At 46.4% G+C, this 16012-nt stretch overlaps 2 protein-coding genes across 2 annotated transcripts; both read right to left on the minus strand.

The window, feature by feature from the left end:
- Positions 1-2286: 2286 nt before the first annotated feature.
- LOC120669187 lies at positions 2287-4310 on the minus strand. The gene is made up of 2 exons (XM_039948979.1): positions 3155-4310; positions 2287-2300 (listed from the first exon to the last, which is right to left on the minus strand). The coding sequence occupies exons 1-2, from the start codon at positions 4308-4310 to the stop codon at positions 2287-2289; spliced, it is 1170 nt and encodes a 389-aa protein (XP_039804913.1).
- A 1197-nt stretch (positions 4311-5507) lies between these two features.
- Positions 5508-8066, minus strand: LOC120669188. The gene is made up of 4 exons (XM_039948980.1): positions 8049-8066; positions 6917-7979; positions 5717-5744; positions 5508-5598 (listed from the first exon to the last, which is right to left on the minus strand). Exons 1-4 carry the CDS (start codon positions 8064-8066, stop codon positions 5508-5510), a joined length of 1200 nt encoding a protein of 399 aa, XP_039804914.1.
- Between the last annotated feature and the right edge of the window lie 7946 nt (positions 8067-16012).

The raw sequence follows: 16012 nt of genomic DNA on the forward strand, positions 1-16012 counted from the left end.
GCGTGCCATGGGCCGTGCTTGGGCTTGGTAAAAGACTTGTTGTGCCAGCACGGCACGGCACGATGTGCCGAACGGGCCTGGAAGTGTAGACCCGGCACGGCACGGCCCAAGTCCCAGCACATTGGTTGCTTCGTTTCGAGCAGAGAGAGGGCCCGGGAGATAGAGAGACAAGGGAGGGCGATTTGGTGTGATTTGTTGCTGCCGATCGATTTGGGGGAATTCGGATGGTAATTAAATCTGGGTGTGATGGGATTTGGCTTCAAAAAAAAAAAAGGAAATTCCATCAATCTAGTCCAACCAGTCTACTTGTGGGCCGCGACATGGCACCGAATCAGTGAAGTGACTTTCATCTTGTGGTTTTTCCATGTAATAATATGGCTCAAATTTGGATTCTATGCAATTTTACTTAGCCCTCCATGTTGAGGAAGCAAGATCGAGTGCTCTCTTGATGTGCAAGTTCACTAGCTTTTGATTTGCTTGTTCAGTAGGGAAAACAAACACGTTCCTGCAATACCCTGAACCTGACAATCAGTCTCTACGCAGTACCCTGAATCACCCTGTTCAAATATTAGAGTGAGAGAGATTAATGCAACAACAGGAAACATGTGTCCGACTATTGCGGCAGTGAAAAACAACGAAGGAAGAAACAGAGTACCAGAATTCACGGAAACAAAAAAACAATTTGCACAGATTAATGCAACCAAAATATTGGAGAAATAGAGAAAGTAGATTTTTTCATGCGCTTTAAATTACGTAACAGAGAAGATAGTTTTATTTGGAATTTGATGTCCGTTTATGGGGCAACACAACCCGATCTCAAAGACAAGTTTCTCACTGAGTTGGTTCAGTTGTGCACAAAAGGAAACTACACCTATTGCTATAGGTGGTGACTTTAACATAATACGGGGACCTCAAGATAAACATAAGAACAATTACAATGATAGATGGCCTTTTCTTTTTAATACCATCATTGATGTTGTTAATCACCGAGAGCTCAAGCTTTCGAGAAGGAAATACACTTGGGCAAATCATCTACGGAATCAAACTTTCAAGAAACTCGATAGAATTTTGGTCCGGATTTTGAGTTCAAGTTTCCACATACTATGGTACATGCTTTAAATCGTGAAATTTCAGATCACACACCATTATTAATGAACACAGGAAACTCTTCTGTAACTTACCAACCACAGTTTCACGTTTGAACTTGGATGGTTATTACGGGAAGGATTTGTGGAGATGGTTAGCGATATTTGGCAGAATACTTTGGCTGAGGGAACTCCGCTAGAAAGATGGCAGACTAAAATTAGAAAGCTTCACCAGTATCTGTGAGGGTGGGCAAAACATACAAGTGGTACTTACGAGAAAGAAAAAAATATTGTTAAACAAATTAGATTAGCTAGACAAAAAAGCAGAGACACGCAAACTTCAGCCGGCTGAAATTGACCTGAAGCATGTACTTAACGAAAAATTAGCAACTCTTTTGCGTGAAGAAGAAATGAAATGTATCACATAGCCAAAGTCAAAAATTTATTAGAGGGAAATGCAAATACAAAAAATTTCCATTTGGTAGCAAACGGTAAGCATATTAAGACTCTATTTTTTAGCTGGAGGATGGGGATAGAATAATTATTGGTGATGTGGAATTAAAGGAGGGAGAGTTGTTTAATTATGCACAAAGGAGGGATAGTTGTTTAATTAGACAGAAAGGAGTCTTCGTATCGTGGATACAAAACAGCTACAAAGTGAAAATTTGTTATTTTGATCTTTCAAATTTTCTTTTGCTATATTCACTGGATACTCCAACACCAAGCAAAGTTTGATGGAAAATGTTGCTTCAAGAAGATTAAGGGACAATTACTTGCAAGATGCAAGACAGTGTCATCCTTCAAGAAGGACATCTATGTCATACTTGTGGCAGTAGAAAACATTAAAACAATAGTGCAGAAGGAAGAAAACCGAGTGCCACACAATGCAAGAGAATAAAAAAAGATTCTGCATGCTACAGAGAAATCAAAATGTTGCAACAACTTCATCTCCTCAATCACATTATGAGATAAATCGTATATGCATATCACAGAAAAGCTTTTATAGAACCAACAAATTTTGGAGAATATCTGTTAAGAAGTAGCCCTTTGATAGCAAGTAATTTCTGTCGACGACCATGTGCAGAAACTCTTTAACCTTGGAGCAATTTCTGTCTGAGAACAAAAGCAAAAAACCTGATCTAAATCTCACTCTATGTGCAACCCCACTCTTGACAAATCATTCAACAAAGTTTGAGCAACTTCATGAACCATGACCTGCACAAAGGAAGGAGAGTTCATAACTTGACAAAAGGAGATTACTTTTACTATCCAGTAGAAATGAATGCAGAGTGAAGTTCACAAAAAAGAAATAAGCTCACCTAGGACAATTTTAGCTGTAAACCTCCTTGTATCCCTCATGTCAGTTACTCGCATTTAGAGTTGTAGATGGTTACACAACCGCAGGCCCTTGGTTATAACGATGTCAACCCGCAAAATTGAAAGCTTCATAAAAAAGCAGTCTAGTCAGACATTGGTAACCGAATGCAAAATGCTACAATTGAGAAACTCAAGAAGAACACAGTACAAAGTACTAAGGAAGGTAAAGAATAAGCTAGTTCACCGGGTTCGTATGACAGTCCTAAAATGGACTACACCATAAAACAGGGCATGCAGTGCGAAGTGCTGGAAACACAAGACAGCACTCTATACTGGAAACACAAACACTGCATACTAGCAGAACGATATGCAGACAGATACATGATATGATGTGCTGTTGAAATCAGAATCCTGTCACAGCGAAGTGCAATTACACGACAAATCTACCACTCCTAGGAAACTTGCTAAAACAGGGGTTGCGGCACTTTGGAGTACAAGGATCACCAAACACCACATGGTTGCATACTTGTGCAAAAAGGTAGATAGATCATGTAATGCTCTTGAGATTTGGAAGTGTATGCAACTGCAAAAGCACAAGTACTGGAGACATATGCTGCGCCTACTAGATATGAAACTCCGTCAGGATTCCGTATTCAGGATTATCGCAGGCAGTCACACAGGACGAAATTAAACAAGCAAACCAAAGCACAGTAGATTCTGCTGAAATGAAATGCGCAGGCATGTTGTCTTACCTGCAGCACCTGGGGCAACCTCGAGTGGCAGGTACCAGGGGAGGACGTAGCGGGCGCTGGCCTGAGCGGCATCCAGCCTTGCGTTGTTCACCTGATCGTCCCAGAGCGCGATGTGCCGGACCCTGTGCCTGGCCACATTGACGCAGAAGATGTGCCGATTCAGGGTGAAGTAGACCAAGTTGGGGTCCAATGGGCACACGGCCGCGACGATGGGGACGTTCCGCGGCAGCCCGGTCACCCTGTAGCTGGCGTCGTCCCAGATCTCCGGGAAGCCCACCGAGTAGTTCGCCTCCCACATCCACCCAGCCGGACCGAAGGTCATCGTCCACATGCGCACCCTCGCTGCTTCGTTGTCGTCGCCGCTGTCGTCGTCGTCGCCGCCGACCTCAGGGACGATGACCTCCACGTACCGCAGCCGGCCTTGGCTCACCGTGATGCAGCGCTGGGTGAGCATGAGCGGCGTCGCCATGGGGAGAGCACGGCCATCCGGGAGGGGGTGGAAGAGCAGGTCGTGGTCCCCGTCCATGTCGCAGCTGACGATCCCCCTCGAGAGGTCGAACCACCAGAGCGTGGTCTCGACGCAGACCGCGCCGTGGGGATCCCACTCCCGGTCCCGATCCTCTTGAGCGAAGGGGGACTCCAGGACCTCCGTGTACCACCCCTGCGCGCCCGACTCGAAGGTGACGAGCGTGGCGTAGTCGCTGCCCTTGCGAACCTGGAGCTCGGAGATGAGGTATTCGTCGGCTTCGTCGTAGGAGATGAGGCCAACGCTGCCGACGTTCAAGAGGGCGGGGGCGGGTTCGTTGTCGTCGGCGCGGCCGGGGACGAGCTCGGCGGAGGCCGTGGTCACGCCGTCGGCCCTGTGGAACTGGCGCACCATGACGAGGCGGGTGTCGTTGTCGGTGTCGCCAAAGGTCGTCCCCATGGACGGCGCGACGGCGAAGTGGGCGAGGAGGCAGAGGGGCCCGCCGGCGATGATGTAGGGGTTCCTGTCGGGGCGGTTGGGGTCGGGGTGGGCTCCGCGGCCCGCAGCGAGGATGGCGAGGCGAGGCGGCAGCGCGATCCGGAGGGTGAAGTCGGGCGCGGCCGCGGCCGCGGCCGCGGCGGGCTCCACGCGGATGACGCGGCTTAGGAGCACCCACGGCACCCCCGCCATTGGGGCTTGCTGCGCTTGGCTTCCGGCAGCGAGCGAGCGAGCGAGCGAGGAGAGCGCGGTGGCGGTGGCGTTGGGCGTTGGGGGTAATTTGGTGGTGGCGTCGTCTGATTTGGGGGTGCAGTGCAAGGGCAGGATGGTAATTTATAGAACCGGTTTAGAGAAGAAGATTCCAAACGTGACTTTTCTGGTGTATCACTGCAACGGAACAAGACCCAACGTTCCTTGTGACTTACGTTTAGATACCGAGATTTAAATTTGCAACTGTTTTTCTCTCGTCTCCAAAAACTCACCGGTCACGTTGCCCCCAAAACCCACTGAATTGCACTCTGTCTCAAAGACACTAATTCCTATCATTTTCAAATTCGATTGTTCCCCTTGCAATACGTATACTACAACTAAAGGTGCAGCGGCTTTCATGTTGTGGCTGTATTTTCAATTTTCAAATCTGGAGCATGTTTCAATCTATGCCATTACGGTACTTTTGGATGGAGGAACGAAGCTGAATATATAGTGAGTACATGTAGCCTTTTAAAATTTTTTTTTGAAAGCGCCTTTTAATTTTATTGGTTTGTTCAAGAAAACAAATATATGTTCCTTGCAAAAAGAAAAACAAAGAAACAAATACATCAATGCAGTACAGTAACAAGCAATAAGCACATCCTTCCGCGGTGCAGGTTCTGTGAGCTACGCGTTGCACATGATGAGTTTTTTCTTTTGAATTATTTGAATTGAGATGTGTGTCAAAACTGCCTGTAAGAATAGACAAATCGATATCGGAGGAACATTTATTAATCCTAGAGCACAAAATTGAAGGATCTGTTGTACGCAGAGAACAAAAAATTGAGCCGCATCAGTCATGTACTAAATGGGAGCTGATCTCTCAGTATAAATTTCTTTGATCTCATGGGCATACAACACAAGTGAAATTTTAATATTCACCAAATAATCCAGTGCAAAACTAAGTTTGATGGAAAAAGGTTGCTTCAGGAACGTTGAGGGTAACTATTTGCAAGACAACGTCATCCTTCAAGGACATCTATTCCGCACTAGTGTGTCAGTAGAAAACAATAGTGAAAAAAGAAGAGAACAGAGTGCCAGAAATGGAAGACAAAAAAAAACGAAAGAACCTGCAGGTTAAAGAAATCAAAATTTTGCAACTACTTTATCTCATCATTCACATTGTGCATTAAATTGTGCCTACATCTCAAAGAAAGTCTTGTACAGAACCAACAAATCTTGTAGAAATATCTGTTCAAGAACAAATCCTTTGATAGCAAGTAATTTCTGTCTGTGACCATATGCAGGAACAGTTTAATCTTGAAGCAATTTCTGAGTGAGACCAAGAGTAAGAAGAATCATCTAAATCTCATTCGATGTATACCCCACCTCTGGCAAAAGCACTCTACATGACAAAAGTTTGAGCAACTTCACGACCTGCACAAAGAAGGAGAGAGTTCTTAATTAGACATCAGCATAGTTCTTTTACGCACTGCTAAAAAATTGTGCAGAGTGATGCAAATTGAATACAGTAATGACAGAGTAAAGTTCAGTGCAATTGGAGATTGGCGTGTAACTTCTACGACAAGAACGGCTAATTGTACTTCTCTATTTGATGTCTGTATGCAGTAAAGGAACAATCAGGGTATCCAAAACAACTGTTCAAGCATTTAGTAGTCAATAGTTGTCTTTTAATTTCCTGACTAACTATATATGAATAAGCATAAATATGGCACTCATCTACCTGTTATTTCGTGGTCAACACATATATTTCCAAGTTGTTATGTCACTTGAAACAGATTCATCTAGCCAACATGGTTCATCAGATACAGAAAACTCTTGATTAGCATATGTTAGAAGTACAGGTGATTATGCATTCACATAAATAAGCTCTGCCCTTGATTTTTTCTGCTTGATCTCACTCAGCATGCATGGTTAGTTATAACTGACAAAGCAAAGCAATTAGTTAAGGCATCCTGAGAGACATGTATTCAGGTACTAATTGACAAGTTGGTCATGGGAATGGGAACCTCCTAAAGCATGGCAATTTTATAGCAAGTACGAGGAACACAACAGGCACGTGATTGCAGGTTTGCATATTAGTATGCAGATGGATAGATCAATGCTGTTGACATTTTGAAGTGTATGTGACTGCAAGAACACAAACGAAGATATGCAACTCCACACAGGATATATCAGCACTATATCAGAATGGCAGCACGCCATGGTCTCTGAAGAGATTGCAGCCACGCAGCATGGAATTGAACAAGCAAGCACACTAGAATCTGGTGGAAGTTGGAAACGTAGGTACATACATTTGGAGCCTTGCTAACATCCTCCGCCCTCTGCTTGCGATCGCGATCGACTTAAGTGATACTTGAGGCAGCAGAGGCCTGCTGCAGCCAACAACATGTCTATGTCCGGCGGCGGCGAAGGCGGCCGCTGTGCTGCATTTAGGCAATGCAAGTCAGTGCATATGCTTCACTACAACTCCACACAGGACATCAGAATTGCAGCACGCCATGATCTCTGAATAGATCGATTGCAGCCACGCAGGATGAAACATTTAAGCAACGCAAGCAAGCACGGCGAAATTTGCTGAGACGCACCTTGGGCAGCAACCTCTGGTGGAAGAACCCAAGGGACGAGGAAGCCGGAGACCACCGGCGCTGGCGATGTCGCGGTCAGGGGCTCAATGGCCCCGTGGTGCACGACCCTGCGCGCGGGCACATTGACGCCGAACATGTGCTGCCCCAGGGCGAAGTAGACCAACCTGGGGTCCGACGGGGACACGACCCCGAGCAAGGGGACGTCGCGCGGCAGCCCGGTCTCCGTGTAGCTGGCGTCGTCCCAGATCTCCTCCAAGTTCACCGCGTACTCCACGTCCCACTGCCACCCAGCCCCATCCGGAGTGCGGCTCCGCGACCACATGGACACCCTCGCTGCTGCGCCCTCGTCGACGATGATCTCCACGTACCGCAGCCTGTTGCCGCTCGCCGCGACGCAGCGCTTGGTGTGGATGTGCGGCGGTCGCTGGTCGAGGCCGCGGCCCTCCGGGAGGGCGTGGAAGCCCAAGCCCGGCTCCGTGAACGAGGCGTCGTCGTAGCTGAGGATCCCCCACGTGAGGTCGAACCACCAGAGCCTGCCGTCGACGTGGACCGCGCCGTGGGGAATCCACTCCCGGTGGTGCGCCGCCAGGGGGTACGCCACGTACTTCCCGCACCACCCGTCGGCGGGGCGGTCCGATTGGAGGTAGACGAGCGTGGCGCGGTCGCTGCCCCTGTCAGCCTGGAGCTCGACGATCCTGTAGTTGCCTGCGGCGTCGGCGGCGAGGGCGACGTTCTGGATGTTCCAGAGGACGGGGGCGCGGCCGGGCCTGTCTTGGATGTGCACCACGGAGGCCGCGACCCGGCCCTCCGGCGCCGCGTGGAGGTCGCGCACCACGACGAGGTGGCTGAACAAGGGGCTGTTGCAGAATTGGGCGCCGTGGAAGGGGTAGGCGGAGAAGTGGGCGAGGAGACAGCGGGGGCTGGCGGCGATGACGTAGGGGTACGCGTCCCGGTTTTGGGGGTCGGGGTGGACTCGGCGGCCCGCGAAGAGGACAGTGACCCGCGGCGGCAGCGCGACCTCGAGGCTGAAGTCGACCGCGGCGTGCTGCTCCTGCTCCTGCTCCTGCTCCTGCGCCTGCGCCGCCGCTCCCGTGATGCGGGGTCCGACGCGGAGGATGCGGTTGAGGATCACCCACGGCGGCGTCTCCATTGGGACTTGGCTTCCCGCGGCGAGCGGGAGGCCGGGAGGGAGAGGGAGAGCGCGCACGGGAAGCAGAGAGGCAGCGAGGGGGAGAGCGCAGGAGAGGGTGGCGTGATTTGGTGGGGGCCTCGCTGATCTGGGGAAATGCAAAGGGCAGGATGGTAATATAGGCAATGGGTAACGGGATTAGGCTTCGGAAGCAAGTTCCTCCACGTTTGGTCCCCACACAACACGTGAATAACCCCAGGCCGAACCGAATGGAAATATCCCGTACAGAAGAAAGGCAACCGCCATTAGCTCATCTGGGGTTCACGTACAAAGTTGCAAACAGTGGGAATAAAATAAATTCTTCTTTTCAGGAAAATTATGTTGTTGACGTTCTGGTACGCATTGACAAAGTTTAAAAAAAATACGGATAATACAAATTCCGTCGATTATAAGATAGGATTTGTCACATTCTGTGAGGGCCAAGCTTGCTGACCCAGTTTTAACATCTGGACCGTCAGGCTGAACAAGCGCAACATAACACAATACAACAGGCAGGATTTCAGGCACGACGTAAATTGAGTTAGCATTTGCTAAAGTTTTTAAATCTTAGTTAAATTTAGCATACCCTTTTAGCACACCCATTTAGATAAGATAGTGCTAAAATTTAGCACTTTAAGGGTATTAGCACTTGCATCTAAACACCCCTAAAGTTGAGCAAATGCCACGGCCAGGATGCATGATGATAAAGGAAATGTATGGTGGGGACAACAGTTGTGAATCGAGCTACTATGTCATAATAAGGTAAAATGTACATTGTGAAGAACAATTACGAATCTAGTTGTCATAAGAAAATGTTTGGTGACGACAATGGTGATGAATCTAACTATGTCATAACCACCGGCATAAGTAGGATGGCATAAGTAGGATGTCAGGATGGAAGGTCGTGCCATAGATTCAACTTTGTTCGCTTGACTATGGCTGGTAGTTGGTGCTGATTTGGTGCGAGAGAAAAACACTGTTAATTGATTGGTTGACAAGCCAAACGAACAGAGTCATGCATGACACTAAAAATAGAGAGATGACGTTTCGTTCAGTTGAAACATTGCATTTCATAAAACAAAAGAAAGTATTCCCTCCATTCCATAAATAATGCAACCCTCAGCTTCCTGAAAAGTCAAACAACTTGAAGTTTGATTAAATTTATACAAAGACATACTAACATTGTATCTCCAAATAAATTTAGTATAAAAATATAATACATAACTATACCTATTTTGTAATATAAATATTAATACTATTATATATAAATTTTATCAAATTTAAAATTATTTGACTTTTCAGAAAGCGAGAGTACATTGCATTCCTTGGGACGGAGGGAGTACACCTGCTATTGCATTGATATGTGACCAAATTTTCCCCGTTATTGGTCACGCACACGTTTAGGTCACTTTTCATTATTGTTCCAACAGGGCTCCCAAAATTCCCAAGACACCCTGAGGAGTGGACACGGATTTAAAAGGGATTGGGGTAACACTGTGAAAAGGTAGTGGGTGATTGAAAAAAGGACTCGGCTAGCAGGTTGAGAACATAGAATAAACTCATGCATGTCGGTAAATTTTCTCCGGAAGCATAAGCAGATTGAAAAATTGGGGAAGATGAGAAAAGATTTTCGGCGAAGTCTACGTGATGCGACGGTGTACAAAGATTGATTGGGTTCGGCAAACATCTTGATGGCAGACCTACTTGCCAGTGACAACAGCCCAAGCGGGGTAAGCGTTCCCATAGGTTCCTATCATGCTTGGCCGCTGCCAAGAGAAATCGAAAACACGAGCTCCACACGCAGCACCAGAAGAACGCCCAGCCATGGCGCTCGCATTCGCAGTGCCACGCGAGGGCCCACCAGCCGGCGGCGTGCTGGGTCCGGCCACACGCCATCGCCTCCGGCTTTAAATTACTCGCCCGCCGGGACATAACCGCCGCCCAACAAACAAACACCCTGCTCCCCCTCCCCCCCTCCTTCCCCCTCGCTGCAACGCGAAGCAACGCCGCACCCGGCCACCGCCTCTGCCCCCTGCTCCTATGGAGCTGCTCCGCGACGGAGCGGTTGTGCGGCTGCGGAGCCACGTGCGCGGCACGTACCTCCACGCCGACGAGGACGAGCTCGCCGTTGTTAGATATCTAGGCAATTTTCGGTATATTTTAATTTCAAATATTAATATCAATTTCATGATATAGATAAGTGATAATGTGTGTACAAGATATGTGCATGTGTTCACATTATTCTCACTAATAAGCATGAACAAAAAATTAAACTAGAGTAGGTTTAGTAAGTACCCCAAGGCGGGACCAGTGCCGGAGGCACCGGTTGCGCCGTTACCAGCTGGAATAGACATGCTATTCGACTGGTCTTGCTCGAAGTAGCAGAACTATGTCGATGCAGGAAGATGTTCGCAGTGCAGTCCCACGAACGGTTACGCCGGAAAGTAGTCGTCTCACGAACGGTCACGCCGGGAAGTAGACGAAGTAGTCGTTCGCACGAGCGGTTACGCCGGGAAGTAGACGAAGGAGTCGTTCAGGGAGCGAGCAGTCGCGTCAAGACGCTCCCCAAAAACCTAATTGCCTGCGTCCCGTGCAGGACCTTCAGCGAGCAGAGGTTCCGGAGGCCCTGCTCTCGCTAGACCTGCGCGCAGTGCTAGCGGTGGGGAAGGCAGAAAGCAGCTGAGGGAGAAGGGGGAGGTCTCCTGAAGAGGAGTACCTGGATGAGTGCTTGAGATGAGTGAGGATGAGAGGAGAGGGTGCTGGTCTATATAGGCACGATATGCCTCAGGTTCAACGAACCTGGACGTCATGAATGGCTTTGATGAGCGGCAGTTAATGTGCCTCAGGTTCAACGAACCTGGACGTCGTAAAGAGCCTTCAATGTCCGGTCATTAGTGACGACATTAACCCTCTGTTTTAATACTCTTTACTGCAAAACATCCTTCTCATCTCAGCACATCACGTCGCACCGCACCGCGCCGCACCGCACCGCCCGGCCGGCCGCGCCGCGCCGCGCCTCGCCTCGTCTCGGCCTCGGCCACGGCCACGGCCACGGCCCGGCCCGGCCCGGCTCGGCGAGGCGAGCGAGCACGCGCGTGCGTGTGGTTCACCGTCCTCCTCTTACCGGCTTCACAAATGGTGTACACGAAGTCCACCTTTTAAGTCGGTTGAGATCCTCCTCAATTCCCGGTACGGAATTAAGCATTGATTCCCTAGCATTAATAGTGGGCTTTAAATTCTTTTAATGCTTTAGAAGTAATGGGCCAAGCCTATTACTCCAACAATCCCCACCAAGAAATTCAAGCCACACTAGAAATACCCTCATTCCCTCATTGATATACCAGTATTCGACAGAGACTGTTAAGTTGAACTTCCATCTAGGACAAAGGCTACACTTATTCACAACTGTGCAATGGACTATGCCTTAAATTGCCAGTTTTGTGCAAACAAGTTTGACCAGAGCCCTACACTGGTACTAGGCTGCAAAAGCATCCCCGCGGTTTGGAGCTTATAAGTCATACTCCAGGCCCTTCATAAGTTTCTAGAGAATACCCAATTCTCATAGACCATGACCAGTGGTCAAACTCATATAGGTGTGTTCCTTTTAGATGTTCTGTAGGACAACGTCTTTGTTTCAAGAAAACAACTCATTTGTTTAAAAGAAACCACCTGGCACACATTAAGGTATAGACCAACCTGCCATACAGATTAGAAGAGAAATGTACCTTATACACGGAATGAGCCCTTTTCACAAAGGTTCTCTTCTCACAGTCAGACTTTAGTTTGTTTCACCATCCTAATTCACATGATCTCCGATCACATAGGACAGGTTTCCACTATAGAATGACTCACGTGGGTCTCAAGCCCAATTCCATAGATGCATTGTCTATCACATTTCGTGAAAGACCCTTTGTAAACTGATCTGCCAGATTTTTAGCCGTCTGAACATAGTCCAGGGCTATAACTCCGGAGTTTCTCAATTTTCTGACAGATTTCAACCGCCTTTTCACATGTCTAGATGACTTCATGTTATCTTTTGAACTATTCACCTGACAATTACCGTTTGATTGACACAGTTCATTTGGATTGCCGGTAACAGTTTTTCAACTATCGGCAAGTCCATAAGGAGCTCACGAAGCCACTCAGCCTCTACAGTGGCGGTATCTAATGTTGTGAGTTCTGCTTCCATAGTTGATCTCGTTAAGATGGTCTGCTTGCAAGACTTCCAGGAAACAGCTCCACCACCAAGTGTAAACACATATCCACTTGTGGCCTTTATCTCATCAGCATCAGAAATCCAATTTGAATCACTATACCCTTCTAGTACCCTTGGGTACCCGGTGTAGTGAATTTCATAGTTCATTGTCCCCTTCAGATAGCGCATTACTCTTTCAAGAGCCTTCCAATGATCATCTCCCGGGTTTGAAACAAACCGGCTCAGTTTGCTTACAGCAAACGAGATGTCAGGTCTTGTAGCATTCGCTAAATACATTAATGAACCAATGATCTGAGAATATCTCAGCTGATCTCGCATTATCCTTTTGTTCTTTCTAAGAATTAAAATGGCAACATATGGTGTTGAGACAGGTTTATAGTCGCTATAACCAAAGCGACTTAACACCTTCTCCACATAGTGAGACTGTGTAAGAATCACCCCACCATTGATCTCTTTTACCAGTTTTATATTAAGGATAATATCAGCTTCCCCCAGATCCTTCATCTCAAAATTTTGAGATAAAAACTCTTTGACTTCCTTAATCACATTAAGGCTAGTGCCAAAGATCAGTATGTCATCCACATACAAGCACAAAATCACTCCTTCAGCCCCATCATAGCGATAGTACACACATCTGTCAGCTTCGTTCACAACAAAGCCGACAGAGGTCAAAGTTCTATCAAACTTTTCATGCCACTGCTTAGGCGCTTGCTTGAGACCATATAAAGATTTTAACAACTTACAAACCATTCCTTCTTGACCCTTTGATACAAACCCATCCGGCTCATCCATATAGATCTCCTCTTCTAACTCTCCATTGAGGAAAGCCGTCTTAACGTCCATCTGATGAACGAGAAGACCATAAGAGGCTGCCAGGGAAAGTAACACTCGAATTGTGGTCAATCAGGCAACTGGTGAATAAGTGTCAAAGAAATCTTCTCCTTCTTTTTAGGTATAACCCTTGGCCACAAGCCTAGCCTTGTACTTTTCAATAGTATCATCTGGCTTAAGTTTTTTCTTGAACACCCACTTGCATCCAACCGGTTTACATCCATAAGGACATTCAACGACCTCCCAGGTTCCATTAGACATAATAGAATCCATCTCATTCCTTACTGCTTCCTTCCAATAGTCAGCATCAGGAGATGAATATGCCTCTTCAATAGTTCTGGGTGTATCATCTATGAGGTATACAATGAAATCATCACCAAAAGACTTTACAGTCCTTTGTCTCCTGCTCTTTCTCGGAGCATCATTGTTATCCTCCTCAGGATTTTCTACAAGTGTATGTTTATTGTGTTCTATCGGCTCAGCAGAGCCATCATCCTCGATGAACTCTTGCCTAGATGAACTTGTTTCATCTCTCATGGGAAAAATATTTTCAAAAAATGTAGCATCTCTGGACTCCATTATAGTACCAACATGCATGTCAGGTACTCCAGATTTCACTATTAAAAATCTATATCCAACGCTGTGAATAGCATAACCTAGAAAGATACAATCCACAGTTTTAGGTCCAAGCTTACATTTCTTGGTTATTGGCACACTCACTTTTGCCAAACAACCCTATGTACGTAAGTATGACAGTGTTGGCCTTTTCTTCTCCCATTCCTCGAATGGAGTTATCTCTTTATTCTTTGTAGGAACACGGTTTAGGACATGACATGCAGTCAATATAGCCTCACCCCACCATTCCTTGGAAAGTCCCGCTGTATCTAACATGGCGTTAACCAAATCCGTTAGAGTGCGGTTCTTTCTTTCGGCAACCCCATTTGACTGAGGTGAATAGGGAGGCGTCCTCTCATGAATAATACCATGTTCCTCGCAGAATAAAGTAAATAAATTTGAGAAATACTCGCCACCACGATCTGACCTAACTCTTTTGATCTTTCTCTCAAGTTGGTTTTCTACTTCAGCTTTATAGATTTTAAAGTAGTGTAAAGCTTCATCTTTTGACTTCAACAAATAGATGTAACAAAATCTAGTACTATCATCAATCAAAGTCATGAAATATTTTTTACCACCTTTTGTCAACACTCCATTCATTTCGCATAAATCGGAATGAATTAATTCTAAGGGTGCCAAGCTCCTTGCCTCCGCGGTCTTATGAGGCTTACGAGTTTGTTTTGATTCAACACATACATGACACTTAGAATTTTTGACAAAAGTGAACTTTGGAATTAAGCTCAAATTAGCTAAGCGCATCATACAACCAAAATTAACGTGACAAAGCCTCGAATGCCAAACATTTGTTTCATCAACGTTAATAACATTGTATGCAATTTTATTACAAACATCTGACAAAGAAAGACGGAACAAGCCTCCGCTTTCATAACCTTTTCCAACAAAAGTACCAAACTTAGACAAGATACATTTATTAGACTCAAAGACTAATTTGAAACCATCTCTACATAGTAGAGAGCCGCTGACTAAATTCTTCTTGATGGTGGGGACATGCTGCACGTTCTTCAGCTGCACGGTCTTCCCCAAAGTAAACTTCAGATTTACCGTACCAACACTAAGAACACGCGCATGTGATCCGTTCCCCATCAGCAAGGAGGAAGTCCCGCCGGTCTGGTAAGAAGAGAATAAAGAAGCATCAGCACAAACATGGATATTAGCACCAGTATCAACCCACCACTCGGGTGAACCAAAGACTGAAAGAACAGTAGGTAATAAATTACCGTACCCCGAAGTTCCTCCAGGCTCGCTAATAACCATGTTGGCGGAGTCGTTGCCTTTGCGGTTCGGACACTTTGCAGCAAAGTGATCCGTACTAGCGCACACATAGCAAGCTCCCGTCTTCTTCTTCTTCTTAAAAGTGGTTGTCTTCTTAGTCTTTGGTTGGTTCTGCGGTGGCTTTTTCTTGTTCTTGTGGGAGTTGTTCTTCTGAACAAGATTGGCACTTAAAGCACCAACAACTCCTTTCCCACGTATGTCCTTTGCTCTCGCCTTCTCCTCAACATCAAGAGTCCCTATGAGTCCATCTATTGTGAACTCCTGTCTCTTGGGTTTTAGAGAAGTAGCAAAGTCCCTCCAAGAAGGTGGCAGCTTAGAGATTATACCTCCGGCCACAAACTTATTGGGTAACAAACATGGGGACTCTTTGCTGCAATTTTTGAGATCTTTTGCCAGAGTATGTATTTCATGAGCCTATTCCACTACAGAACGGTCCTCGACCATCCTTTACTCAAGGAACTGCTCCATGATATACAACTCACTCCCGGCGTCAGATACTCCATATTGAGCCTCAAGAGCATCTCACAATGCTTTGCCAGTTGGCAGCCGGATATAAAAATCCACCAGGTTATCACCGAGAACACTAATGATCAAGCCTCGAAAGAGGATATCAGCCTCATCGAACGCACTCCCTTCCTCTGGAGAGAATTGTTCAGGCTTACCCTCTTTCACATGGATCACTCTCGATAGTGTTAACCACAGTATAAGCCGCTCTCGCCAACGTTTGTAATTTGAACCATCAAAAGGTGGTGGTTTGATTGATGCAGCAAAGCTAGATACCGAAAGCCTATTAACACAATTAGATTTTTGGATTGTTAGATATCTAGGCAATTTTCGGTATATTTTAATTCCAAATATTAATATCAATTTCATGATATAGATGAGTGATAATGTGTGTACAAGATATGTGCATGTGTTCACGTTATTCTTACTAATAAGCATGAACAAAGAATTAAACCAGAGTAGGTTTAGT

The sequence above is a fragment of the Panicum virgatum genome, chromosome 4N, assembly GCF_016808335.1.
Source record: "Panicum virgatum strain AP13 chromosome 4N, P.virgatum_v5, whole genome shotgun sequence".
Taxonomy (NCBI): domain Eukaryota; kingdom Viridiplantae; phylum Streptophyta; class Magnoliopsida; order Poales; family Poaceae; genus Panicum; species Panicum virgatum.

Coding starts and splice junctions, on each gene's coding strand:
- LOC120669187 (XM_039948979.1), bottom strand. CDS start 4,310: ATGGCGGGGGTGCCGTGGGTGCTCCTAAGCCGCGTCATCCGCGTGGAG.
- LOC120669188 (XM_039948980.1), bottom strand. Junction 5,745..6,916: donor ACCAGAGGTTGCTGCCCAAG/GTGCGTCTCAGC, acceptor TTCTTTGTGCAG/GTCGTGAAGTTGCTCAAACT. Junction 5,599..5,716: donor GTTGCTCAAACTTTTGTCAT/GTAGAGTGCTTT, acceptor ATATGGTCACAG/ACAGAAATTACTTGCTATCA.